The following is a 26,385-nucleotide window of genomic DNA, read 5'->3' on the forward strand; positions in this document are numbered from 1 at the left end:
CATAGGAACCATCACTCGTTGGCGTTTTGTTTTTGAAGTAACTCTACATTGATGTGTTGAGCAGTCACTATAGACTTGCCTGATGCGTGCCAGATATCTTACAGATTGTATACTGGATACTTAATGCTATTGACCATATTCCTCTTTGAATTTATGAGAAATGCACTCGTTATGTTACATTGACAGGGAGTATTGGTAGAGTGAACTCGAGATTGGATAATTCTTAATAACACAATGGGGAAGTGGTAATTGTAAAACAAAATTAAGAGGAAATTGTGCAGGAAGGACAATATTTAGAGTCCGAGTAAGAAACATAATAAGAAACACTGTACAAAGAAAGACAGTCATAAATCTAAATAGATGTACAACATGAAAGGATAAACACGAAAAAAATGAAATCCGTCAGCGGTCTTGGGGTATAAAACCGGACATTCTCTCACCAACCCCAAGTCTAGACGCACCTAAACGCCAAACCAGGGGCAAAATCTCAACCCAAAAAAGAAAGTGAAAGGAAAGGGAAGACTAGTTGTCAACCATCAGCTGCTCGCCTTCATCCAAAAGCGTAGTGATACGCGACAAGTCCGAGATCATCTTGCGACCATGGCCAACCAGCAGAAGTTTCTCAGCATTAGCCGGAAGACCCAAGTAGGTAGGCGGCTCGCGCTCGGGAAGATTGTTGACCCAGCTGATAAAATCGCGGATACTAGTGCCGCTGGGCAGAGTGAGAAGCTCATCGTTCTCAACACCTGAGACGAGCTTGTGATCGTCCTCGAAGGCGGCGGGCGTGAGGAAGCTCTTGACCAGTTCGTCTAGTTGCTGGAAGTCGCCGGCGTCGTCGATCTTGCCGCCGTACATCTCGGTGATTAGGGTGGTGATCATGTCCCAGGGGAGTTTCTGGGGAGCAACGTTGGAACGGCCCTGGGCTACTGTGTTGACCCAGTGGTCAATGATATGGGCGGAGCATTCGTACTGTATGAGATTTGTTAGCATGGCGTGATGACTGGAGTGGTGAAGGGGGTTTGGGCCGGAGCACTTACGTCGCTGTCGTTGAACTCCCAGAAGCCCTTCCACCCAAGATTGGGTGCGTAGCGGAGTCGTTCTTGGACCACAGCGTGGAGGAAGCAGAGAAGAAGGTAGACGCGGGCCTTCTCGACGGGGGCCTTGCTGGCGCGAGTTGTCAATGAAGAAAGAGAATCCTTCATATTGGCGCGGACACCGGCAGGTTGCTCGAACATCAACACGCGAGAGGCACGGATGAGGTTGACTGGTATCTTGGGGCTGGATTCCATGGACAAGAAGAGTCGGAACTCCTTGTGAGGCTTGAGAGAATCCAATCTCTTCTCCAGACTCTGGAGCCAGGACGGTGCCAGGTGGACGTTCTTGACAAGCACCCAGTTACCAGTTGCCGCAGCGTTGCTGATTGCCTTGTCGGCACTCTCGAGGCCTTCGTTCGAACCCATGGCAATGTTGGCGCAGGTGGCATGCGTGCGCTCAACCAGGGCATCCACCTTGTAACTGGCGTCGAAGCCAGGGCTGGAGCTGAGAGCGATGGGGGTTGTCGCAGTGACCTGGTCAACCACGTCCTTAAGATCGCTACTGCCTTCATAGAGTTCACGACCGAACACAGCCTCGACGAAGCGCTCGGCGGTCGGAACAAATCGATCCATGCGGCAAAGCTTGACAATTAGCAAGGACCGAAGAAGCTGATCTAGCTTGGAGGTATCCTCTTTCCAGACGACCGGAACGGCGTTCTCTGCGATTTCCTCTGTGAAGAAGCGATCCCACTGGTCCTGAGGGACTTCGGGAACAAACTCTTTGAAGATTGAGATATTGAGAAGCTTGCCCATCACTTGCTCGCGAACATCGGATGCTGTTGACAGATCGGTATCCTCAACAGACTCGTCCAGAATACGGTCCAGAATGGCTCTATCCATTGGGAAAGGAGTGGCCTGGGCAAGAAGGATCGCTAATGTAATGCGGTCCTTCTGGACAAGACCCAGCGAGGTTCGCTGATAAGTGGTGATGAACAGATCCTGAATGATGATCTGCACACGAGCGGCATGGTCCTTCTCCTGGGCGAGACGCTTGTTCTGGTAAAGAACGGCATTAAAGATATCCACAAAGTATTGCAGCGAGAACTGGTAGAAGTGATTGATGTGATGAAGCTGCTCCAGGACTGCGAAAACGGCACTGCAAGCCCTGGCAATGCTGCTGTATTGGCGGGTGATGCTCTCCACTTCAGACATGACGCCTTCCGTCTCAGACATCTTCTTCGAGATTTCGGCGGCCTCCTTCTTAAGAGTCTCGAGAGTCTCAATGACATTGTCATCATCAAGAATATTGCCACGAGACTCGTTCAGTGCCTGCAAGAGGCGCTTCTCAAGCTGTCGCAGGTGGACCTTGAACTCGCCTTGCATCTTGACAAGGTTGTTGCGGCGTTCATCCACATCGGGGCGCTCAAACTTGAGAACATCATTGAGGGACTGAGTCTGCAAACTGCTCTGCGTGACCGTGAAGTTGACAAAGGTCGTCCGACTGCAAATGTCAGGCGGGAATTGTGCAGAAGGATCTCTGGTGGAAAGGAACAGTTTGAATGATGGCGAGAAATCGATCTCTTGCTTGCCGAGCTGAATGAGAACACGACCACCAGTCTTTTGGTACTCCTTGTTGAGGACGTGGTTGAGAATCGGGTCCAAGTGCTCTGCATCCTGGATGAGAATGGGGTTTCCGAAACGGAGCGCACTCTCCAGTTGCTTGACGAAGGAGTCGTCCAAGAAGCTTGTGACGGTGAGCTTGCGTTCCTTGCTCTCCTTCTGCAAGAACTCTGTGACACGACCGGACGGGTCGACAATCAGGGGGTATCTGTTGAAACGCTTCAAGATGATGGCATTCTCCGTGCAAAGATCATCGACAGGGAGAGAGTTTGCTTGCCAGGTGAGACGCTCATCGGCATTGGAAAGATATTCTGTAATTGGGTTGTGGGGCTTGAAGTTGATTCCAGACTGAGCAAGTTGGTGAACCCAGTCATCGATCATCGCCTTACGGAACTGCTGATCGTAAAGACCAGCATAGGCAAGGAAAGCAGCAGCGATGAGTACATCGCCAACAAGGGTGCTAATTTGAGTCTCGAAAGACTTGCTGCCTTCTTCCCAACGCTCTCGCTCGGAGGCCAGACTGTCAAGCAGGCGTACACTGCGATCAACCTTGAACTGGACCCGGGACATCTCGGTCTTGATTGCCTGGGTCTCGCTGATCAGGGCGGCATACTCAGCCTTGTAGGTGGCGATACTGCTCTCCAGGCCTTGGATGGTATTCTCAATAGCTTGTGCCTCGGCCTTGGTTTGCAGAGCCTGTTCCTCAAGTTGGTCGACCTCCTCACGCAAAGGTCCGACACGATCCAAGATGGCGGAGTAGTTGACTTGAGCCTCCACCCATTGAACCAAGGGACCACATGCCTTACTGGCACGGTTCACTCGCTCGTATGTGAAGTCTTCCTTAGACAGGAACTCGTTCTGCATCTTGACACGATGGTTGCGAGTCATGTGGCGCTCATTGTCGTAGTTCACGATGCTGGCAATGAAATCCTCTCGGCGAATGATACCTTGGATGGTCTTCCAGCTATCGACCTTGTGACCAAGAAGTGTGCATACAGCTTCAAGGGCAAGTCGAACGCTAGCTGGTGGGTTACCCATGGAACGGACCTCAGTCAGGTGCTGACGCTTGATGTTGCTGACACTCTTCTGAGCTTCCAAGACTGCGGGCTCAGCACGAGCCAAGTCGTTCAAGACGACCTCCTTTCGTGTGGCCACTTCCTTTTCTTGCTTTTCCAAAGCTTGCTGCACCTCCAACGAGACTTGCTTCCGCTGCTCTGCTTCCTGCTGATCGGCAACCATGCGTTGCAACTTTTCATTGGCTTCCGTATCCTTCTTCTCCAGTTGCGTCTTCTTCTGGGCCAAGCTAGCCCGCAAATCGCTGACCTTGTCGACTGTGTCGCGGAGCTTCTCCAGACCGACGTTCAAGTGACGCTGTTGTTCCTCTAGGTCCTCGCGCTTCTCATTGAATAGCTTGACATACTGAGCAACAAAGTCAAGGTAATGGCGAGGAGTGAGGAAAGTAGACCGGCCTTGCTGCTTCTGCAGGCGCTGGTTGAACCGGTGCAACGAGTGGTGGATGAACACCATCGAGTTGACAACAGTGTCTCTGTGGGAGGCAGGAAGAGACAACTCGCGGTAGGCGACAGGTATACTATCGGGAGAGACGAAGTTGGGCTTGTCGAGATCGACGGACTGAGTAAGCTCAGAGCCAACCTGGAACAGGGCTTGATCGGACCAGTCGCCCATCCAGTTGAGCACACAACGATTGAACAGAGCAGGGCTGGTGGCCGCCTTGGAAGACAATCCATCCTCAGGCGGGTTCATGGTGAAGACCACGTGAAGGTTCTTGACGATCTGCTGAGTGAACCACTTGTAGAGCTCCTCTTGAGAGTCGAGAATAAGGCCTTGACGCTGGGCGCCCTCTTTACAGGCGGTCATCAAAGAAGAGAATTCATCACCCTCGAAGAGACCAGGCACCTCGGCGTTGGCAAGCAAGGTGTTCATACGTTCCAAGAAACCGGAGTCGAGCACGTTGGCTTCGTCCATAATGAAGCAAATCTTCTCACCCTTGCAACCTGCTCGGCGAAGAACGCTCCGAAGATCGTCATCAAAGTCTTCCGAGGAATACTTCCCATGCACCTTGATCTGGAAGACCTTCAGACCGTTCATCCAAGCAACAAAGCGGGACAGAGTCGTCTTTCCACTACCGCTAACACCAATCAAAATGAGATGACCCTGGGGCTGACGGAACACTCTGTCAATACGAAGCGCGTGTTCGAGAACATCGTTGAATAGCACCAAAGGAACATCGACTTCTTCCTCGCAGAATGTCTTCAGACGAGCCTTGACGAAATCGCGGAGGCGCTCCTGCTCCACGGGCACGTAGTGCTTGGACAGCCAGTTGGAGAACAAGATGGGGCCTTTCAAAGCCTCCTCTTGGTCAATGGTAGGGAAATTCTCCAGCGCAATACGACGGACAGCATCTGCAGTCCAAGCTCGCTCGTCCTCGGCGACCAAACGATCTTGGAACAGGCGCAGAGCTTCATGGGCCCAGATTCGAACAAGACCCTCAATCGATAGAGTCTCAAGTGGCTTGATCGCCTCGTAGACACCACGAACCCAGCGAGTAAGCTCACGAGGGGAGTAAACGTAGTGAGGCTGAATCTTGGGCGTGAATCTGGTCTGCGATTCAAGGTAGAACTGGACCATGGCCTTCGTAAGGGACTCGGAATATCCGCGGAGCAATGGCAGGATCTTGAGCACCGCGGAGTTGAAGGTACCATAGATTTGGTTGAGCGAGATCTCACCAGGGTAATCGACCATGATGAGAGGAGCATGGCGCAGGAAACGCTCACCCATTGGTGTACGACCCGCATCAGTGGGCGGGTTACAAGCACCAACAAACTGGATGCGATCAAGGCTGACCCAGGTTTTGTCAGAGGTACGCCAGAAGCCATTCTGTTCCACAAGCTGGCGCAGGAAGGAAATGGCTCGCTGAGTGCCGTAGCGATCGGGGGCGGGCAAGTTAATTTCGTCGCAGAAGATGACGAGCCAACGACCAATCTGGTTGGGAGACATCACCACACCATTGAGCGTCTTTTTGTATTCACAGTATTGCTCGAAGGTCTTGATCAAAAGATCAGGAGTGGTAGCACTGGAGAAATTGAGGCCGACGACCTCCATGTTTGGCAGTTTTCTCAACGCAGCAAACAGCGTCATGGTTTTACCAGATCCAGGAGGACCACACAGCAGGAGAGGTTTGTGCTCCGCGAGCCAGGAGTACAGAACATCCTCATGGCGTACGGTATCCACGGTAGGGATGATGACGTCCGTCTGGGTGATCGAATGAGTGTTGATGTCAATTGAAGGCACCTGTGACTGCCAGCTGGCCCATTCAGACTTCGGAAGAGTGACATCGTAGTCAATGAGGGATGATTCACCATCGGGGGGAAGATCAATGGTAGTCATACCAGCAACGTACTGACCAAAGGCCTTGCGGTCAGTAAGAGGGCAGTCACCGGTGAAGGACCAGACGAGGGTGAGCAGAAGCTTCTTGGAGATGTAGGACTCTATTTGCTCCGAATCCAGTGGGAAATCGACATGCTGGATGTTGTATTCCAAGACGTTACGGCAAGCCTTGTTCAGCAAACTGAACATGGTGTTGAGAGCGCGGATATCAGTGAAGTCCATAATATGGTTGTACTTCTTTGCCTCCTCAAGAGCCTTCAGAACTAGGTCGTCTGTCTCCAGGTGCTGCTTGAGGACGACAGAAAGCATTTCCTGGGTATCCTGTGTCTTGGCTGCTGATGTTCCCGCAGGAACACTGTCATCATCCAGGTCCTCGAAAGTCTTGGTCTTCAGGCCTTCCACGTAGTTGTTGATCATCATGGAAGGAGTGACAGTATCCTCATTGAACCAGACCATACCGCAACGACTGACAGTGGCCAAAGTGGCGTACTTCAAAGTCTCAACCTCAAACATGACGCGCACATTGGGAGGAAGGTTGAGACGTTCACCGTTGGGCAGTGTAAGCAGCTTGTTGTCATCCAGAACACTGTTCAAGTTCTCGACCCACTCTGGGTCAACGTCACCGTCAAATACGATCCAGTGACGCTTGCTGTCCTCTCCACGGAGATTGTCGACAATCTTGCGAAGAATACCAGTGAAGAGACCGTCAGTCCATTCGCGGGTGGTGCTGTCAAGGTTACCATAGAGAGCTTCCTTGGACATGACCTTCGAATCAATGATATGCGAGACACCTTCGACGTTTTCGATCCGTTGCATGGCTTGCAGTAGAATCTTCCAAGCGGCTGATTTACCGGATCCTGATTTACCAACCATCATGACACCATGGTGGATGCTCTGAATCTGGTATAATTGCAGGGCCTTTGTGATCCACATGTCACTATCCACCAAATGCTGTTCCTTGGCGATGTCCCGGATCGCTTGAGTGAGCTTTTCATAGTTGGCAGGCACGTATTCAACTCCAGGGAAGTCTTGTAGCTGAATGTTGAGCATACGGTCGACATCTTCTTGCACGAGCTTAGGAGCAATGGTCTCTCGCAGACTCTGGACGATAATCTGGGGTTCGATAAGTTCATCAGGGCCCAGATTACCATCGGAGTTGGCGAGGCGAGCGCGCTTGAGACCACCAGAGCTAACCAGAACACTCTTCAATGCACGAAGACCAAAGTCGTAGTGGGCTTGCTTGGATAGTTGAGAGGCACAGTGGTCGAAGAATGGCACCGTTTGCTTAGAAAGGGGCTTGGCTTGCTTGAAACCCTGGGAAAACAGCATGACTTCTGCGATGAGCTCCTTGTCGGGCTTGGACATCGCAACGCTGCGGAACAACTTCTTCAAGTTATCGGGCAAGTTGGAACGACCGGCGTATCCAGGATTCATTGTGATGAAGATACCGGTGTTGGAGTTGACAACCAGACGACGTCCAACCAGCTCAATCTGAGATTTCTCTTCATCCTCGCCCTTGCGCAGACCGATTTGGATGTTTTGGATCTGCTGGGAAACGGCAGACAGAATTCGTTCCTCCAAACGATTGAACTCGTCAAAGCAACCCCAAGCACCGACTTGACAAATACCGAGGAAAATACGACCCATAGCCTGGAAATCGAATGTGTCGTCACAGCAGAAGACAAGAGTGAAACGACCAAGCTGCAGACCAAGAGCCTTGACAGACTCGGTTTTACCGGTACCTGCGGGACCGTAGGGAGAGCCACCAAGTCGTTGGCAAAGGGCTTGGGTGAGGGTGAGGAAACAACGATCGGTAAGAGGCGTGCGAACAAGACGTTCGGGCACGCCCAGGTACTCGAAACCGTAGTTCAGCTTGGCATTGGCCATGTGGACGTACAGGCGCTGTAGGAAGTCACCATCAGGCTGGTAAACGTAACGCATCTGCAACAGCCACAGATAGTGAGTCGGAGTCGTGGCATTGAACTGGATCAGCTTAGAAATGGCATCACGCTGGTGCACGAATTCAGTGATCATGTGTTCGCACTTCTTACGAGTGATGGCATCCAGTTCACCAAGCACAGTAGCGGCCAGCAGCTCGAGGATTCGGACCTCAGCTTCATACAATGCTTGAAGGTTGACACCGCCATCCTCCAGAGACTTCTGCACCGCGTTGGTCCAGACGACTTGACTGGCGAGGACGACAATCTGGGCCGGGTAGTTGGCCAGGAAATCGTTAAAAGCAGTTCGATCCACCTCGGCACCGTGATAAAGGGTCTCGAATTGCTCAACAGCCTCACCAAGCAGCTCTGCCAGAGTCAACTTCATGTTGTTCTCCAAAGCGGAAAGCCAGTCATTGATTCTAGGGGTCTTAATAAGGTTGACCTCGCGCTTGAGGCGAACCTCCTCGCCCTCCTTGGACGTGAACCCGACAATGTTGTTATCGTCATCCATCAAAAGACCTGACAGACCAGCAAACATCTTCTTGAAGTGCTTGGCAACACGGAAAATATCATTGCTGTTACCAATGATTTCCAAGAGATCTTCGTCACCAACGAAGTAGAAGCGAGGGAATGACACACGCTCTCTTTCCAGGTATTCACCAAGCGCCTTCTGGATCTTGTTAAGCAGCTCAGCCAATCGCTCCAGAGACTTCTGGACGCCGTTGATTGCAAGAACATCCAAAACGAATGGTGATTTGTAGACCTTCTTCATCACAGCAAAGAACTCGGAGTTGATGTTCTGGAAGCGGCTTGACTCGAGGGGAAGGAGGTGCTTGATATCCGCATTGCCGGTGAAGACGCCTTCCAAGTAGACCCATTGTCTTTGGACATCAATCCAAACATCGAACAACACGTGGACACGGTTGAGTTTGTCTTCCCAGGAGGTAGCCTCTTCCTCGAACTCCTTGTAGTACGGGGAGTGCCTCATTGCCTGGAGGGAGTTCAAGTTCTCACTACACTTGGCAAACAGATCGTCGAAGCCTCGAATAAGGCGACACTTGTTCTGGTAGTTGACCAGGTCCAAAGAATAATTTTGCCAGGTCTCGCGAACGGACTTCAAGAATTCTTCCAACGCCATCTCACCCTGGGCCTGGGCGATGATACTGCGAATGACATTTTCACTAGTTGCGAGCTGCAAGTCCCAGACATCGCCAAGAGTGAGAGAGACGAGGGAGAATCTCTTTCCGGGCTTCAGGGATTTGTAGATCTTCTGCCAGTGTCGTTCCTTGACAGCTTCCGACTTCATGTCCGAAAGCAGGGAGTTGACCTTCAACAGCTGCCGCAAGACGTTCTGAATGTGTTCAAATGCAGCATACTGCCTCATTCGGCTCGGCATTTCCTTGGTCATCTTGATCAGGCCATCGAGAGCCTGTCGGAGCTTTCTGGGCTGGACACTGGTCCAGAGGCCCTCACGCAAGTCATTGAGGCTCTTCCAAATTGTAGATAGTGCTGCCCAAACCGACATGAAGTCCTGAACTTCTTCAAGGATTGCCGGAAGCGACGAGTCAGAGCTGGTGGGAAGGTCGAGGGCCTCCTTGGCCTTGGAAACCATTTCGAACTCAGACTGGAGGGATTCGAGGCGAGACTGGAAGGAGCTGAGAGTACGAGACGCCTCATCGGGAGGAATGGTACCGGAGACAGGTTTTTCGTCATTCCATTGGGCAATGACTTCCGCGATCTTGTCACTGATTACGCGATCCTCGGCAGTGATCTTAGCACGCAGGGCATCAGTCTGGTCCTGAACGATCTTGCTCTTGCGGGCAAGCAGCTCATTCAAGGCAGTCCATTCACCATCAACATTTTCAACGTGGAGCCAGTCATTGGGAAACGCGTATCGCTGGCGGGAGAGCGTAGTTTGACCCTGGCGGAACAGGTCGACCTCTGGTTCCCAGACACGAGTCTTACGCTTGCATTGCTGAACAATGGTAATGAAGGAGACTGCATGTGCGGTAGACGAGGCCTCCAAAGTCTGACCTTCGAGATCACGGCGGGCAGAGGCGATCTCAGAGTGAACCTCTCTCACGCGGCCACCAAGCTTGGCTCCGAATTTCTGGAGGATTTCGTGCTGCCACTGGTCGTACTTGGCGTTCACCTTGGTCTGAACTTGCTCGTAGTCGATTCTGATATTGCCGAAAGACCGACTGACTTCAGAGGTATCGAAAGTGGCACGGCTCTTGCGGATCTCTTGAAGAAGTTGCAACCACTGAGACAGATCATCACCCAGAATATCGTACACCTGCTCAGATTGCAAGTCCCAAAGCGACTGGAATTGAAGCCACTTGTCGACATACTCTGACACATCCTTCAGTCGGCTCTCAACAACTCCATAGACCTGGTTAAGCTCTTCAGTACAACGCTGCGGGAGGTCTGCGAAGCAAGCTTCCGACTGGCGAACGGTTTGCACATCAATAGAAATCTGGTATCGGGAAGCCTTGATCTTCTCGAGGTTGCAGATGACGCCCAACCACGAGTCAAATTGTGAGAACCAGCTTGCGCGAGCAAACTGAAGTGGAGGGTCGAGATGGAGAACCTGATTCTTCATGGAAATCTCATGGAACAGCTCAGGGAAGGAGAGGGTGTAAGTCAAGGCTTCAGGTTCAACGGATGGCAGGGTAGTCACCTGCCCATTGCGGGATTCTTGGAAAGTGTTAATCCACTCCCGAATGGCACGATGAAGTCTCTCGCTAAGGATGGTTTCGATCTTTGCGTTCAGCTCTGAAACCCAATACCCGAGATTGACATAGTTCTCGAGGTTGAGCTTATCCACCGCGACCTGGATAACGTCCAGGCGTTGTTTAAACGCCGCAGCATCGTAAGGACAAGTCTTGAGCTCATGGATGGATTTCTGAATGTTTTCGTTGATGGACGACAGAACTGCAGTCTTTGATTGGAGGACGGATGCGGAGCCAGCAAACTCGCGAACAAACTGAACGTGCTTGCTCTCCGTCCGATTGGGCATTGTGGTGTCGATGGCGCCATTTGCAAGGGCCGATTGTTTAACATGGAGCTCGTAGGAGTGAACAAAAGACTCCCATCTCAGTGGAATACCCTTGTTGACCATGGCCTGAGAGTCATTCACGTAACCGTTGAGGAGAATGGCAACATCAGACATCGAAGCAATTGTGCGGTTAGTCTGGAGCAGTGTTCGCACACTTTCCATGAGACTAATGGCATATGGGTAGACCCGCTTCGCCTCCTTCGAGATGTTGCTGACAGCATGGGGAACCTGGAAGTTCAACCAAATGAGGTTGCGGACTTCCTTAAACAAGGCGATAATTTGAGCGTCGAAGTTGACCGTGAGCTCCAACTTGTTTCCAGCAGCGCGGTTACGCACAATGTTGAAAAGTCGGCCGGAGATAGTAATATGCCGTCTTTGCACATCATAGAGCCATGATTCAAAGACAGGGCGGGTGTCAAGCTTCTTGCGGAAGAGATTGCCCTCCGCTTGCAGCTTCTGGCCTTCCGAGTGAAGATGCCAGTCTTCACCAAGGACATTCTCCACCTTGCGCATGTAGCCATCGAGCTGTCGCTCAATCTGTCGGGCCCAGATGATAGCACCTGAGACTGGGGAAGATCGCGCAGTTGGGCCATGGCATGAGCCTCGGAATGGCCATACTGCTGCTTGAAGCGCTCATGGAGAGCGGAGATATCACGCTTGACATTGTCAATCAGCTGTGTCTGGTACTCGCCAATAGCACCGCGAATCTTGGGGCGGACGAGCAAAGCGTTGAACTTGGAGAAGACACGGAACATCTCGTTGGCATTCTTGGCGGTGGCCAGACGATCACGCAGGCGGGCAATAATGGAGTTCTCGACACGCGAGGTACGCTCGCTATAGCCAATCTCGGCCTGCTCCCAGGCACGGGATCCTTCCGGCGACACATCAAGCACATCCACGTTCCTCAAAGCAGCATAGGCGTGCGTAACCTCTTCAACGGCATCAACATCGCCAATTTCCTCCACGATAACCGTCTCCTCAGAGTCAACGCCAGCGCCGGTCTCTGTTGGTGAAGGGTTCTTCGGCCCAAGAACATTGATGATGGTCTTTTGAAGTTGTTCGTGGTTGACGCGGAACGTATCGATGTACTTCAAGCGTTCGCGGGTTTTATCGTGTCGAGCATTGATCTTGATGGGGATGAACTTCTCATTACGGCGTCTTGTCGACTCACGGGCTACATTAGTGAACTCCTTCAAGTTCTCGTCCCAAGAGCGCCAAATTGCCTGAGTGATCTTCATCAGAGACCGGAACTCCCGATAGTCCAAGTGGAGGATCTCGCGACCCTGAATCAGATCATGAATCTTCTTGTCCAGGTCACCAGAGATAGCTTCGACAAGTGAAAGAGCACGCTTGATAGGATACGGGCAGATCTTCAGCTTCTTGTTGAGATGGTTGAAGATCAGACCCAGAGACTCTTGCACTTTCTGCAGAGAAGTGGCTGAGAGGAGCTCATCCAGCGGGAAGTCACGCATCAGTTGATTGTACTTCTGGACCAACTCGGTGGCATCTTTCAGCCCAGTATCCGCCACGAAACTCAAGGTCGGCTGGTATCGCTTCGCGTGGCGAAGAATGTCCATCGTCAGTCGAACTCCTTCGCTAGCCAGCTGGTTCTCAATCCCTTCCAGCGCAGTCTCCATCGACAACCAGAAGTTCACCTCCGGGGAGGCCGACTCGCTGTCCGGGTCTCGGGACATCTTCGTGATCGTTTGGATTGAGCGAATCCATCCATTCACCGTGTTCTGAATGCTGTTGGTGAAGGCACTGCTATCCAGAACAGTCGATGGAATCAGCTCGACAGTCGGTTTGATGCCCCTAGCCTCAGCTTCCTTGAGCGCAGCCTGTACGACCTCATGAAGCGGGAGGCTCAAGGCAGGAATCTCCACATTCTGCTGCAAGTGCATAAGACCCAACTCTAGCTCCGCAAACTTCTTCTTGGTCCCGGGAATACCAGTCTTCGCCTCAGTATCAGTTCTCGATTTCGTGCCGGCGGCTGATTCCTGGTTACGAGTGTAGGCTTCGAAGTAGGGACTCAGTCCGTGATGAAGTAGCAGATGTAAGATCTGATATGGCGACATGGCATTTCCTTGTTGCGTTGGGGCATTGTTCAAAGAGGCGACACCAGGCAGGTTCATCACCTGGATCTGCGAGGCAATTGGGAGAGCAGGATCAATCGGAGCGGGACGTTTAATAAAGGCTACCGACGCGACGGTAGTCGAGGTGGAGGAGATCTCGGAGGAAAGGTCGTAGGAATACTGTACAATAGGCTCTTTATTCACATTGTTAGCTCGAATAGAGAGGTCGAGCAGGACTACAGAGCTCATAGACCTACCTGCACCTTCGGCATCACCATTTGTTTCCTCTGCGGCCACAATATCTTTCTGCACATAGAGCGCGACTTGTGCCTCCGAGGCAAATCGCATGCATCTTTGCGCGGTCTCTTGGTACTTAGCATCCGAGAGCAAGCTCCCGGCGCTCTCCAGCTCGGATTTCAGAGCGCCCAGTGTCACCTGGAGCACTTCCGTTAGGTATTGGATGACCGCACCAGAATCCACCGAAGCCGCCGCATCTGGCGTGGAGACGCCATTCGACACTCCCGGCGTGGCGACCTCCATCGTATTTCCAACTCTATTACAACGAGCTTGTAGGGTTCATCGATGACTGGAACTGGCGGAGCGCGATCGGAGCTGGAGGATTAAATGTTGACAAGGGTTCGCGTCTTGTCGGAACGAGCGCGGCGCAGGTGACGGACTGCGAGAGGGTTCGGAATAGAAAGAGCAAGAGATCTAAATTAAAAAAATACTTCTCGGAGAACGCAGTCGGGGGTCGAGCATGAAGAGAAAAGTGTCGGTCGATGGAGATAACAGATACGCGGTGTTTGTTCGTTGTACTTCAGGGGATGCACTTTTCCCAATCGGGTTAGGCGTCTCACGTCCAACCATGTGACGGCTGCCGGGTTCCTGGGCCGTTCCATTGATCTGGTGCCATGCCAATTTCTATATGGGACTGGGCTACGGAGTACTCTATACACCATCATTACTTGGTCCTTCTAACTTATACTCATACACATTTCATTGCATTCCCTATGGTCTGCAGTTTTTCTAATCATACAAGCAATCTCAAATCGAAGATTGCGTAAATTAAGGCACCCGATTCCTGCCCCCTTTCTGATCAGCCTGCAGATCGAGAAGCTTCTCTTCCTTCGCCTTGGCCTCGTTCTCTGCATTTGTCTCGGTCGATTGGCAGTCGCAAGCAAATTTCAGGCGAAAATCGGTGGGTAGCAGCATCTCCAGAGCTTCGATGGCATTCTCACTTGCCCTGACCTTGGCATACCGACTTGATGTTCCAACCGCTTCCCCTAGGGGTCGCCCATGTACCATCACAGCAGCGAGCATCATCGGCTGATCTGAATCAGACTCAGGGATTTTTCCAACCTTCAGACAAGCATCTTTGCATCCGTAGTCATTGGTCAGCCGGTTGAACAGGAAAGTCTATAGTCTGGTCAATTCTCGTCCAGTGATAATTCTTGAATAGGGGAAAATGTCTTACCGTCGGCTGCCTGTTGGCGAACGTGTCATACAAAGAAATGTCCACAAAGTATGGCAGTATGTGGGTGTTGAAGAACTCCTCAACCACGGTGTAGTCAAAGCCTGAGTCCACGAAGATTGCCGCGATGTATGCTTCGAGCATGTCAGGGAGACACTATATTTCCGTTATCATTAGCCTTATGCCTTTTTCAACTGTGATCATCGCAAGCGGACTTACCTTTGGAGAATCCGTGGTATGTAGCCAGTAGTCCATCACACCTCCACTTTTAGCCTCGGCAGTCTGCATTTCTTCCGCATACCGAGTGATTTGCCCCTGGATAGGACCGTCGGCGTATAGGAGATGTCGATGAAGTCCGAGATGCACCACCAGAGCTCCCAAAAATTTGTTAGACACAATTGCCATCTTTGATCATATATCAGTAATTGTAAATTCCTTCATGGGATCATTGGCTACTTACCTTGTGCTCTGTGAGCCATTGGGGATCCTTGTCGGGGAAGCGAAGAAACAGGTGCTCGACACACACCATGTCAAGAAGTGCATCGCCCAGAAATTCGAGACGCTGGTAGCACGGTACAATGGCCAGCTGGCGTGGAAGAGAGGAGTGTGTGAATGCGGAGCGCAGCAGGGCCGGATACCTGAACTGGTAGCCAAGCTTCCTGAATATCTGCTGAGCAAGATCCAACTCGTATCCGTTCGGCACATTGTCCTGCCACTTTGGCTTCGTGTAGGACAAGTAGTAGTCTGCCCAAGATGTTGCAGTATGGGTCACCGTGAGGTTTTCATTTTTGACGAAGCGGGTCACGGCACGGACAGCCATGTCAAAGCGATGATCCTTGCCTCCTGATAGTAGTGCCGCCGCAATCAGGGCCTCGCAAACATCTGCAATTGTCTTTTTTGCAAGGTCATGACTATCTTCCGCCTTCAGATTCCTGGTGAAGTCACGCCCTTGGAGAAGACGGAGACCTGGAGGGAACCATGTGTGGCTGTGGCTAGTGTCAGTCGACGTCTCGAAGACAAGCACCCTTACAAAACATACCGAGAAAACCCACGACTCCGGATATACTCATAGAGCTGAACTTTGACTGCCGCTTCGAATAGGTTCTTGTTGCAGATGAGACACATCCGGTAGACATGATAGTCGTACTCATTGTTATCCGGTCTCTGGCAGTAGAGAGCAATTGATGTGGCCATCTTGAGGAAGCTGTCACCCAAGAACTCCAGACGCTCGTAGTTCTTGCCCATGCCTCGTTGCACATGAATTTGCTCCTCCCGATGCTCCTCGGTATTGTCGGAGTCCTTTGTAAAGGCTTCCAAGGCGTATTCCAACCTAAGATCAAGGTCCAAGTGCTCGCAGCCCTCCAACACAATCATATAGGACTCTAGCCTGCTAATGATAGCAGGGAAAGCCAAGCATGATGCAACCGTTGGCAAAGGAATCTAAAAAAGAAATGTCAAAATGATCTGTTCATCATCAAGCCATTAATGGAGGTATCACTTACCGCCGAGAGCATCACGGCTTCCGGGCATAGCACACAGACTGCCCTCTCGGATTCCTCGAATTCATTCGCTTTGTCCAGGAAATTTCTGCGAAGACAAACCATCTCAACTTGCAGAACTGGCTGACCCCAGTTGCAACGTTCCAAGAAGACGTTCCGTGACTTCTTGCCCAAGCTCGAAGAATAGTTCATGATATTTTGCATATTCACATCTCGGCGGTGTGTCACGTACGAAGGTGGAGGGTCTGATGGACGCAAATTGGGATCAATCTTGAGTGGGAAGTATCGGTACTTTCCACTCCATGGGTCGTACATGAATCGATTGAGAAGAGACTCAGGGTCCATGTCTTCAGACCATTTCCACTCGCGATGCTCCTGAACGAAGCTCAAGACTTCCCAGTCAATCAATCCATCTGGCAATTCAGCAGGATTTGAGATCTCCGTGTTCAAGCGCACTGGGGCTAGCCAGTACGGATACACCTCGGGCGTCTTGTCAAAGATCTTGTGAAATACGTCGCGGAAGACAGAGACTGTAAAGTCTGTCAAGGAGTCCACCTGCTCAGAGCTGACAGCGAGAGGCCACTCGAGACAAATCGTCTGAACCGTCGTTTCTATGTTATCAACCAAGAAGATAGGGAAACTAGGGAAGCTCGGGAGCTTTTGGCGAGTAAGGAGTACCAGCGGAGCATGCTGTCGGGTCAGCGGCATTGAAGGGCTGAACCGGATCAACATAGCATAGAGCAATTTTGGGATGGTTCCAATCTCATGAGTCCACAGTGAAGGCTTGCAACGCCGGTCATACTTCTCCTGTTTGGTCGACGCAATTGCCAGTTTTGCATTTCGCATGGCAGGTAGGCGTCGATGGAAGATTGGCCTGAAATGGTTATCTAACAGGTTGCTCTTCCGCAGCACCAGGCAAGTGTCAAATGCTGCGGAACCTTTGGCCATGGCTTTACTTGATTCCAAGGTGCCTATCACGCCCCTGACAGGAGATTTGTCAGGAAGCCTGATTTCGGAGACAAATTTGTCTCCAGAGGAGATCGTGGTGAAGTTCACGTAGGCACATGTGTCAGTTTGAGTTTGATCCTGATTCTGATTAACCTCCTCCTCCTGATACTGCAGCGATGCTGCATAACGGGCTAGAACGTCAATTGCATGCCCGTAAGTTAGCTTTGCTCCAGTAGATTGGATGGTGTAAGATCTCTGCCCCTTCTGCTTTCCAAGCACCGTCTTCAAGTCAAGGTCATAGTCATGCCCACACAACAACCGATCCTTGGGGAGCGTTTCACAAAATGATCTCATGAGAACTTCTGCTTCGCGCACTTCCTGTAACTTTCTCTTGTGGCTCTCATTGTCCTCTTCAACCATAGTTACATACGTCGATTGGGCGTGCCGTGCACGTCCGCGACTCTGAATGTACTGGATGAGCGTGTCGTAGAGGTCAAATCTGACGACGAAATTACAGTCGGGAATATCGAGTCCTTCCTCTGCAACCGCCGTCGCAAACAGACAGTTGACCGTCCCGTCTTGAAACTGACCTCTCACCTCAAACTGGCGACGGAACGTAACATTTCCTGTGATATCCGACTTTCGAACGCCGACTAGGATCCCGGGGCGAAGATTTTGGATCTTCAACACTTCGCAAAGGCGCAGCAAGGCCTTGGCCGTATTCCGTCGCTCAGTGAAGACGATGCACTTCTTGCTGTTTGAGGTGCCGAAATGCATTGCCAATCTCTCGACAAGGAGTCGAACTTTGCAGCTCAGCTGGCCTTGGGCCCACGGGTTTTGAAATTCGTGGGTTTTCACCATCTCGCAAGCATCTCTGGCACTCAAGAGGTCCCTTTGAGTCGCCTCAGTTCCGCAAGGGTCGGACTCCGGATTTTTCCCTGTGGCACTTTCGAGATGGGGTATCACGTCCTCCCTGAGCGCTTGAATCCACACTTGATCCGCACACCATTCGCCTAGTTCTGAGCTGGCAGTCCAAGCGAATCTAAAGACAGGTTCAAGTGATTTGACCTTTCCGAAGCTCTCTTGCAGCTGGGTGTACAATTTTGTTGCAAAAGGTAGTTCGAGATTCGAATAGGTCCAAGTTTCCTCGAATGGTCGATTCACGATTTGACGGAGCGCCTCCATGTTTGCAGTAGTGGCAATCCGACTACCAAGAAGAATCTCGAGCTGACTATAGAAATGATTAGAGGTGCTCAGTTTTCCACGAGTAGTATAGACATACGCTGCTGCTTCGGTCATCTTAGTCTTTCCGTCAACCGGAGAAGCCGTCATCCCAAAGATTCTAGGGCGCTCGGACAAGGGGGCTTTGAGGTAAGAGTCGCGGATGATGCTATTGATTGTCAGATTATTGCTTGAGACTAAATGCCATGATCAGAAAGCTCACCGTGCATAAGGATGATCCTTCTTCGCATGGTGGGCTTCATCGAAGATCAAAATGTTGATTTGACTCATTTTGATGAATCCATTGAGCAGGCATTGATTGACGATCTCGCCTGTGCAGACAATTACCATGCTTTTGGTGAAGTAGTCATCCCAGATCTTTTGGTCCCAGAGATCTGGTCCCATCGCACCGAATATGTGTGCCACATTTTGGTCGAGATTGTTCTGCAACACCGCCGACTGTTGGAACACAAGAGTCACGCTGTGAGCCTAGTTCTTGTCAGCGTTTGAATACTCTGGAGAATCTCAATCAACATACCAAGAAAAAGGCAATCCGAGGAGCCTTGCCATCTGCACGGTCTATCAGCTCTTGTTGCAGGATGTGCTTGAGTAAGAGGACTGCAATCAAGGTTTTTCCCGATCCTATTGCTTTAGTTAACATTCTCGTCTTGAGATAAATATTAGATAGTTCAAACCTGTGTCTAGAACCGCGATGGTATTCTCGGCCTTTGCTCGCTCGAATAGCTCGATTTGGTACGTACGAGGGCTCAAATCCCCGAGACCAATCTCTTGTCTTTTGAGCAACTGGTAAATGTTGAGGTGCTCACGCGGAGAGTCTGGGCCTCCAGTCTTTTTAGGCTTCTCGGTCGTTCGCTCACGGTTTGCGTGTTGCACGAGTCTGTAAGTCGGTCAGTTGGGAGTGAAAGAAGAAGCGTTCATTTTGGAACATACAGAGATTGGAATTGGGCCTCTTGAAGCCGCTGACGATGAGAGCGTGTTATTTGGGCAACGTTGTTTTCAGCCTCCCCATCAGATTCATCTGAGGAGCTCGCCGGGGGCTCTTCGTAGGCATCAAGAGGCGACATGGTTGTTTTCTGTAATCTTTGGTGAAGTATGTGATCAGGATGGTTTTTTCATAGAGGTAAAGGTGGTATCAGATGAGATAGATTGTCACAAGGAGTAGATTTCCGTATAGATGTAGTTTTGTAGCCTTGTAGGTAGGTAAAAATTCGGTCGAATGGTTGTGAGAGAGAGTAGAAGAGAAAGAGAGAAGTTTGTGTGTATTTATATATAGTAGGAGAGTGAGATGCTGCTGATTGTTTGTTTGCTAGCTAGGTGGTATATACCTTTTTGAAATGAGCTGATCAGGTGACGAACGGATTCAACAAAATGAGAGGCTAATGAGAAAGTTATTCTCTTAATTGAGTCAGGGATCAATGATTTGAAGTTTTCTCTTCGAGACAGCAATGTACTTCACTTCCAGTTTACCTTTCTTCGTACTGATAAGATGGAGCTCCCCACTTATCGCGCCTTATCGCCTCGCCAAATCTCCCGCCAGAATCGCGGGGACACAAGAACCACTCCGACTTTATTCCCTTCTCCTTCGTTCAGTCTAATCACCCAACATGGAAGAGTCCCAAAGCCTTCGGTCTCTGTTTACGTCCGCGAAGGATGCTAAGACAGCACTAGAGTCAAGGGGAGATACCAACACCGAAAGCTACCGGGACGCAGTCAATGCGACGATCGCCAAATTCCACGAATGCCAACGACAAATCGGCATCTTGTCACTATTCAGTTCAAATGAGTCGCTAGACGATATGTCAACGGGAGATATTCAGTGAGATCCTTGAGCAACTGGTACATGCTTGTCTGTGAGCTAATCCCCGCCTGTTCAGGTACATGACATTGGAGTACCATCTTGCCGAACTCTCGCAGCGAGGTCCGTCTGCTGATCGCGAAGCTACCCTTCGGCGCGCCCTGGAACAATATGAGCGATTTATTACACGACTCGACGAATACGAGTTACTGTCCGCTGGAGACAAGAAGTTCTTTGAACAATACATGGCCAATCCCTCAACCTTCACGCTCGCACCCTTGAACGATGCCGCAGCTCGGCGGGACATCAAAGTGAGACGCTTTCGGGAAGAAAAGGAGCTCAAGGAAAAACTAGAGGTTCGTTTTATATGTGCTTAAACCGCTGCTGGCTTCCAGACTAACAAAATGTGAAGTACCTTGCTCGCAACGAAGCTCGACTTCAAAGTGACGATGACGATACCCGACGACTTTACTTAGCTGAGCTGCAGCTCTATATCCACCAGAGTTTCCAAGCCATGGATCTATTGGTACAAGAACTCTCAATGCTATCTGCCATGCGGAATGCCCCCGCCCCCACGCAACCGACCGCCGATGACTCGAGACAACGAAGTAACCTAGGAGGCGCAAACTACTCAGATCGACTGGACCCGTCTTTGTCACAACTTCTGGGCCGGGGAAGGAACGGACCACTTTTGAACAGCAAAGGCAAGCCAATGCAGCCATTCACATTGCTGGATCGTCGCACGCAGCTGCAGCAAGGAGTGTTCCGTTCTGGTCATAATCTCCCGACTATGACGATCGAGGAGTACCTGGATGAAGAACATCGGAGAGGCAATGTCCTCCAGGGAGGCGAACAGTCTGGTATCAAACCAGAGGTTGATGAGGATGACTTCGATAAGGCAGATGAAGAGACTATGAAAGCCCGTGCCTGGGACGAATACGTGGAGGCGAACCCTAAGGGTTCGGGTAATACACTAAACCGCGGCTAAGAATGTACAGCCGCTACGAATTGGAAGATTCCAGTGTATTTTTCTTATTCCTAGATGCCTTGCAATAGACGGTGTTGTCGAAGTAGAGTGAAATTATTGAATGGATGATTCATGCCCTATGGGCCCGTATTGTATATTGGACCAAGTTTAATCGTATGATAGGATCATTGATTTCATTAATTTCGTTCATTTTCAGCAGGGTATCGACCACATTTTATACATGGCTAGAGTCTTATCAAAATATTTTGTTTATTTGGAGACATTCTCCTTGACCACCTTGTTGCGCTGGATCTCCTCCAGAATCACGCCCGCGCCATCTTCCACCAAGGCCTTGGCCACCGTGACACCGAAAGCCTCTGCGCCCTCGGCTGAATCAACATCGCCATCAACTTCGACGTGTGCGCATTGCTGGCCGTCGACGCTGACAACGACAGAGCGCATTCGCAGTTTCTTGGATCCCTCTGCAGTCTGCACCCACTCGGTCTCGACACCCAATGGCGCACTGCAGCCACCCTCAAGGGTTCGCAGCAGACTGCGCTCAGCGAGACAAGCGTAGGTGGTCTCCTGGTGACCGATCTTGCTCAACATGTCCTTCAAGAAGGTATCCTCCTTCCGGATCTCAATACCCAAGGCACCTTGTCCGACGGCGTAGAGCATTCCACTGCTCTTTGAGTCCAGGTACTGTGTAATGCGGTCTCCGAGGTCCAGGCGCAGCAGACCAGCGGCTGCAAGGATGATGCAGGTGTAAGGGCTGTCTTCCGCATCCAGCTTGGCTAGACGGGTGCCGATGTTGCCGCGAACATCAAGGACCTTGAGATGAGGGTATTTGCGGGCCAATTGGGCGGTTCGGCGGATGGAGGAGGTTCCAACAACCGAGCCGGCAGGGATCTCGGCCAAGCTCTTGTATGACAGTCCTTGCTTCACGACGAGCACGTCTCTGCTATCTTCGCGGGGCATCATTGGGCCGAGGGTGCAAGTGGCGGGGAGGACGGTGGGAACATCTAGTGAATTTTGAATGTTTGAGCGCATTGAGCAAGACTAGGAGGATCAATTTCAATGACCATGAGATTGCGCTAACCTTTGAGAGAGTGGACAATAAAGTCGACCTGTCCATCGATCATCAGTTCCTCCAGCTCTTCGGTCCACAAATTCTTGGTCGTAAAATCGCGCAGGGCAATTTTCGTGTTGAGATCGCCCGCGGTCTCCTTGGAGAAGATTTTGAACTCATAGTCAGGGTGTGTCTTCTTGAGGGCGGCGGCGACCAGCTCTGTCTGTTCCAATGCGAGCTTAGATTTACGCGTGCCGATGGTGAAGGAAGTCTTGGTGGCGGGGGCGGGGGCGGCCATCGTGAAATAGAGGGGTGAGATGGGATGAAGACAAGACGGCAGTCAGATGAATCACGTCAATTGTACCAATCAGGAAAATGACACCTCGTGAGCAAGCCGAGGGGTTTGGCCGAGGAAAGCGCGAATGGAGTCGAGGCGTGCAAAGCGGAGGATCGGAAGAGGGTATAATTCCGTGGAGGGTGTCCGATCACGGGACACGGCCACACCGGCTGAGGATCACACCAGACGGTTACAAGCTACAGCATGCTAGAGGGGGAAGAAAAACTCTTTGATGCGGGGTGAGGGGATAAATGACGCTTGAATATGCGTGGAATACAGCTATCGAGCTACCATACAATACTATGCATATTCACTTAATTATGGCCGAAGTGCTTGTATCTACAGTGTAGTACTGTACCCTTTCTTACTGTACCCTTTCTTACTGTACCCTTTCCCCAGTGGATCAGCAGATCTGACGTACAGTACGGAGACTAACCTCGGCTTCGGGACGTGGAGATTACGAGACATGCGACTCGCCCTTATCGCCTTCTTCCCCCGGACTCCCCCCAAAGCTAAACTCGCTACTTTAGTACTGGTCTGGTTGGTCTACAGTAGGTTCTGGAACCACCACTCTCTTCCTCGGCCATCTCCTCTTCTTCCTCTTCCATTTCCCCATCTATCTCCCTTCCCCGGATTACTACTCTGTGGGCAGCCAACAACACGTCTTACACTCCTAGACACCGCTCTTGTCTCTTCCCGTCCACTCCTGAGGCCCTATCGCTGTATTTCGCCACCATTCGATTCCCGAGGGCTATTCAAGATGGGATCCAACAGCGGTAGAGCCACCAAGCTCCCTCTGGTGCCTCTAGCCAAGGGCTCCGTTCTGCTTCCCGGTGTGACTCTACGCATTCCGGTCTCTAACCGCCCAGATCTCACCAACCTGCTGTCGTCTCTGGTTGACCGACCTTCCAAGCGTGACGGCAATTCGATCACCTTCGGATGTATTCCCTTGAGCTCACCATTCCTCAGTCGTGATGGACAACAGCTACTAGAGGGTGATGAGACGGAGGATGACCGAAAGGAGGATTACGATTCAATCGATGCAGGCCAGGCGCGGAAGGATGACCTCTTCCGTTTCGGTACGGTTGGTAAGGTGATCGGCGTCCAGCGCCGGGCCTATGCCGAACCATTCCTTCTGGTTCAGGGCTCCCAGCGATTCACGGTTAAGAAGATCCTGAAGGACCGTCCATTCTTTGAAGCGGAGGTCTACCTTCATGATGAGAGCAGTAGGTTCTTCCTTGACATGTTAACTCTAATGAGTCAAGAAGCAGATTGCTGACTTATCACCTATTAGCCTCATCTATCCATGGCGATTCCGAGGCCACTGAATTGTTCCAACAATTGCGACAGCTCTCCCGCGAGCTCCTTACCCTTCTTCGTCTATCCTCGTTGCTATCTGCCGCCTCGACTCGCCTGTCGCCACTCGTGGCACGGAAGTTTGAACTGTACATCTCGAAATCAGAACTAGGCCAGGCAGGAAAGCTCGCTGACTTTATGGCCGATGTATCCGATGCAAGCTTTGAAGAGAAGTTGCGGGTATTGGCCTCATTCGATGTTAAGGTGCGATTGGAGCGCGTGGTGGAGATACTGACTCGCCAGGCTCAGCATATCAAGAGCAGCGTGAAGGTGACATCTATCACCACAACCTCCTTCCCCCTAACTCGAATGTTGATATCAGCCAGATCGATCCACGCGAGCGCGAGATTCTGGCAAGACGTGCGATGCAGGGATTGTCAGGTCTTACGCCACCTGGACCGGCTGGTGCCCGTGGCAACGACAATGAAGAGAAGGAGCCGAATGAGATTGACGAGTTGGCTCAGAAGCTAAAGGATGCGCAGCTCAGTCCAGAGGCTCAGAAGGTTGCGGACAAGGAACTTAAGCGCCTGCGCAAGATGAACCCCGCCAATGCCGAGTACGGTGTTTGCCGTACATACTTGGAGAACTTGGCTGAGATTCCATGGGCCAAGGTCACCGAAGACCAGCTTGGTCCTGATACGTTGAAGCGTGCTCGTAAGCAGCTCGATGAGGATCACTACGGCTTGGAACGGATTAAGAAGAGACTGCTGGAGTACCTGGCTGTGCTCCGGTTGAAGCAGAACACCAACGAGGACGTGGAGCGGCAGATTACTAGCCTCACGCAGGACCTGGATGCCGCCTCCCACGGAGACCTCGAGAACGATGTTCCTTTGATCTCGGAGGCTGATCGGGTCGCGATTGAGACCCGTCTAGAGATTCTGAAGTCTAAGCGCACAACTGACAAGTCTCCTATCCTGCTCCTCGTTGGTCCTCCTGGAACTGGTAAGACTAGTTTGGCCAGGTCTGTGGCCGCCTCGCTTGGCCGCAAGTTCCACCGTATCTCTCTTGGTGGTGTCCGCGACGAAGCAGAGATCCGCGGTCACCGGCGCACTTATGTCGCTGCTATGCCCGGTCTCATCGTCAATGGACTGAAGAAGGTTGGTGTCGCCAACCCAGTGTTCTTGCTTGACGAGATCGACAAGATTGGAGGTGCCAACTTCCAGGGTGACCCTTCTGCGGCCATGCTGGAGGTGTTGGACCCCGAACAGAACCACACCTTCACTGATCACTACATCAATATTCCCATCGACTTGAGCAAGGTTCTCTTCCTCGCTACTGCCAACTCACTGGATACTATTCCGGCGCCTCTTCTCGACCGCATGGAGACCATCTCGCTCTCGGGATACACCACCGTTGAGAAGCGACACATTGCCAAGCGCCATCTGATTCCCAAGCAGGTCCGCGCCAATGGCTTGGCCGATAGTCAGATCAATCTGTCCGACGAGGTCATTGACAAGACTATCACATCCTACACTCGTGAATCGGGTGTTCGTAACCTGGAGCGTGAGCTTGGCTCGATCTGCCGTTACAAGGCTGTGCAGTATGCTGATGCCGGTGACACCGCCCGTCTGGATGAGTATAACCCCACTGTGACCCTGGAAGATTTGGAGGAAATTCTGGGCATTGAACGCTTCGAAGAGGAGATTGCCGAGAAGCACGGCCGTCCTGGTGTGGTCACTGGCCTCGTTGCCTACTCTAGCGGCGGCCAGGGCAGCATTCTCTTCATCGAGGTGGCTGACATGCCTGGTAATGGGCGTGTCCAGCTCACCGGTAAGCTGGGTGATGTCCTCAAGGAGTCCGTTGAGGTTGCTCTCACATGGGTGAAGGCCCACTCGTTCGAGCTGGGACTCACTCACGACCCCAGCGAGGACATCATGAAGAGTCGCAGCCTCCACGTCCACTGCCCCTCCGGTGCCATTCCCAAGGACGGGCCTTCAGCCGGTCTCGCTCACACCGTGGCGTTGATCTCCTTGTTCACCAACAAGGCAGTTCCGCCACAGATTGCCATGACCGGCGAGATCTCTCTGCGCGGTCGCGTCATGCCCGTTGGTGGTATCAAGGAGAAGCTCATTGGTGCTCTGCGTGCCGGTGTCAAGACTGTCCTGCTGCCCTACCCTAACCGGAAGGATGTCAAGGATGTCCCGCGGGAGGTCAGCGAGGGCCTGGAGATCATCTACGTCCAGTAAGTTTCATCACTACATTTTCCTCATCTGCTTCAATTCTAACATTTCTTCGCAGGCACATTTGGGAGGCTCTTCGCCACATCTGGCCCGATGCGCACTGGCCTGGTCAGCACCAGGTGAACTTTGTCGAGAGTCGCCTGTAGACCGCTTGACCTTGGACAAAGTTCACTGTGATGTGTTTGTCAGATCTCTTGTAATTTTTGTTGCCGTTCTTCCAGCCTCCTCACCCCCCGTCGTTTTGCATAGCGTGGTTGACCCTCGTGGCCACCGTTGACTGTAATTAATCTTTCTGACTTTGCGATGCTACCATGTCGTCCAGTATTTCTTATGTCTATATCCATCAATTTATTTCGTTATCCAGATCTACAAAAATACAACGTAACTAC

General features: G+C 51.5%; 5 protein-coding genes across 5 annotated transcripts; 2 read left to right on the top strand and 3 right to left on the bottom strand.

Moving 5' to 3' along the window:
• Positions 1 to 522: 522 nt before the first annotated feature.
• On the bottom strand, positions 523 to 13,672 carry N7473_012350 (uncharacterized protein; the record flags this gene model as incomplete). The annotated part of the gene is made up of 3 exons (XM_057158289.1): positions 523 to 969; positions 1,038 to 11,597; positions 11,621 to 13,672. The coding sequence occupies 3 exons, from the start codon at positions 13,670 to 13,672 to the stop codon at positions 523 to 525; spliced, it is 13,059 nt and encodes a 4,352-aa protein (XP_057004139.1).
• Positions 13,673 to 14,197: 525 nt separating this feature from the next.
• N7473_012351 (uncharacterized protein) lies at positions 14,198 to 19,356 on the bottom strand (the record flags this gene model as incomplete). The annotated part of the gene is made up of 11 exons (XM_057158290.1): positions 14,198 to 14,548; positions 14,607 to 14,759; positions 14,823 to 15,008; positions 15,064 to 15,589; positions 15,643 to 16,043; positions 16,106 to 18,281; positions 18,333 to 18,440; positions 18,495 to 18,760; positions 18,810 to 18,913; positions 18,967 to 19,169; positions 19,223 to 19,356. 11 exons carry the CDS (start codon positions 19,354 to 19,356, stop codon positions 14,198 to 14,200), a joined length of 4,608 nt encoding a protein of 1,535 aa, XP_057004140.1.
• Positions 19,357 to 19,875: 519 nt separating this feature from the next.
• Positions 19,876 to 21,180, top strand: N7473_012352 (IGBP1/TAP42 family protein). Its single transcript, XM_057158291.1, has 3 exons — positions 19,876 to 20,108; positions 20,167 to 20,443; positions 20,500 to 21,180. Exons 1-3 carry the CDS (start codon positions 19,897 to 19,899, stop codon positions 21,073 to 21,075), a joined length of 1,065 nt encoding a protein of 354 aa, XP_057004141.1. The 5' UTR covers positions 19,876 to 19,896; the 3' UTR covers positions 21,076 to 21,180.
• A 144-nt stretch (positions 21,181 to 21,324) lies between these two features.
• Positions 21,325 to 22,421, bottom strand: N7473_012353 (porphobilinogen deaminase; the record flags this gene model as incomplete). Its single annotated transcript, XM_057158292.1, has 2 exons — positions 21,325 to 22,076; positions 22,154 to 22,421. The coding sequence occupies 2 exons, from the start codon at positions 22,419 to 22,421 to the stop codon at positions 21,325 to 21,327; spliced, it is 1,020 nt and encodes a 339-aa protein (XP_057004142.1).
• Positions 22,422 to 22,926: 505 nt separating this feature from the next.
• N7473_012354 (putative LON domain serine protease) lies at positions 22,927 to 26,361 on the top strand (the record flags this gene model as incomplete). Its single annotated transcript, XM_057158293.1, is given in 4 exon segments — positions 22,927 to 23,686; positions 23,755 to 24,127; positions 24,139 to 25,998; positions 26,055 to 26,361. The coding sequence occupies 4 exon segments, from the start codon at positions 22,927 to 22,929 to the stop codon at positions 26,140 to 26,142; spliced, it is 3,081 nt and encodes a 1,026-aa protein (XP_057004143.1). The 3' UTR covers positions 26,143 to 26,361.
• Positions 26,362 to 26,385: the final 24 nt, after the last annotated feature.

The sequence above is a fragment of the Penicillium subrubescens genome (assembly GCF_028828155.1).
Source record: "Penicillium subrubescens strain IBT 31985 chromosome Unknown utg000010l_segment0_segment0, whole genome shotgun sequence".
NCBI classification, from domain to species: domain Eukaryota; kingdom Fungi; phylum Ascomycota; class Eurotiomycetes; order Eurotiales; family Aspergillaceae; genus Penicillium; species Penicillium subrubescens.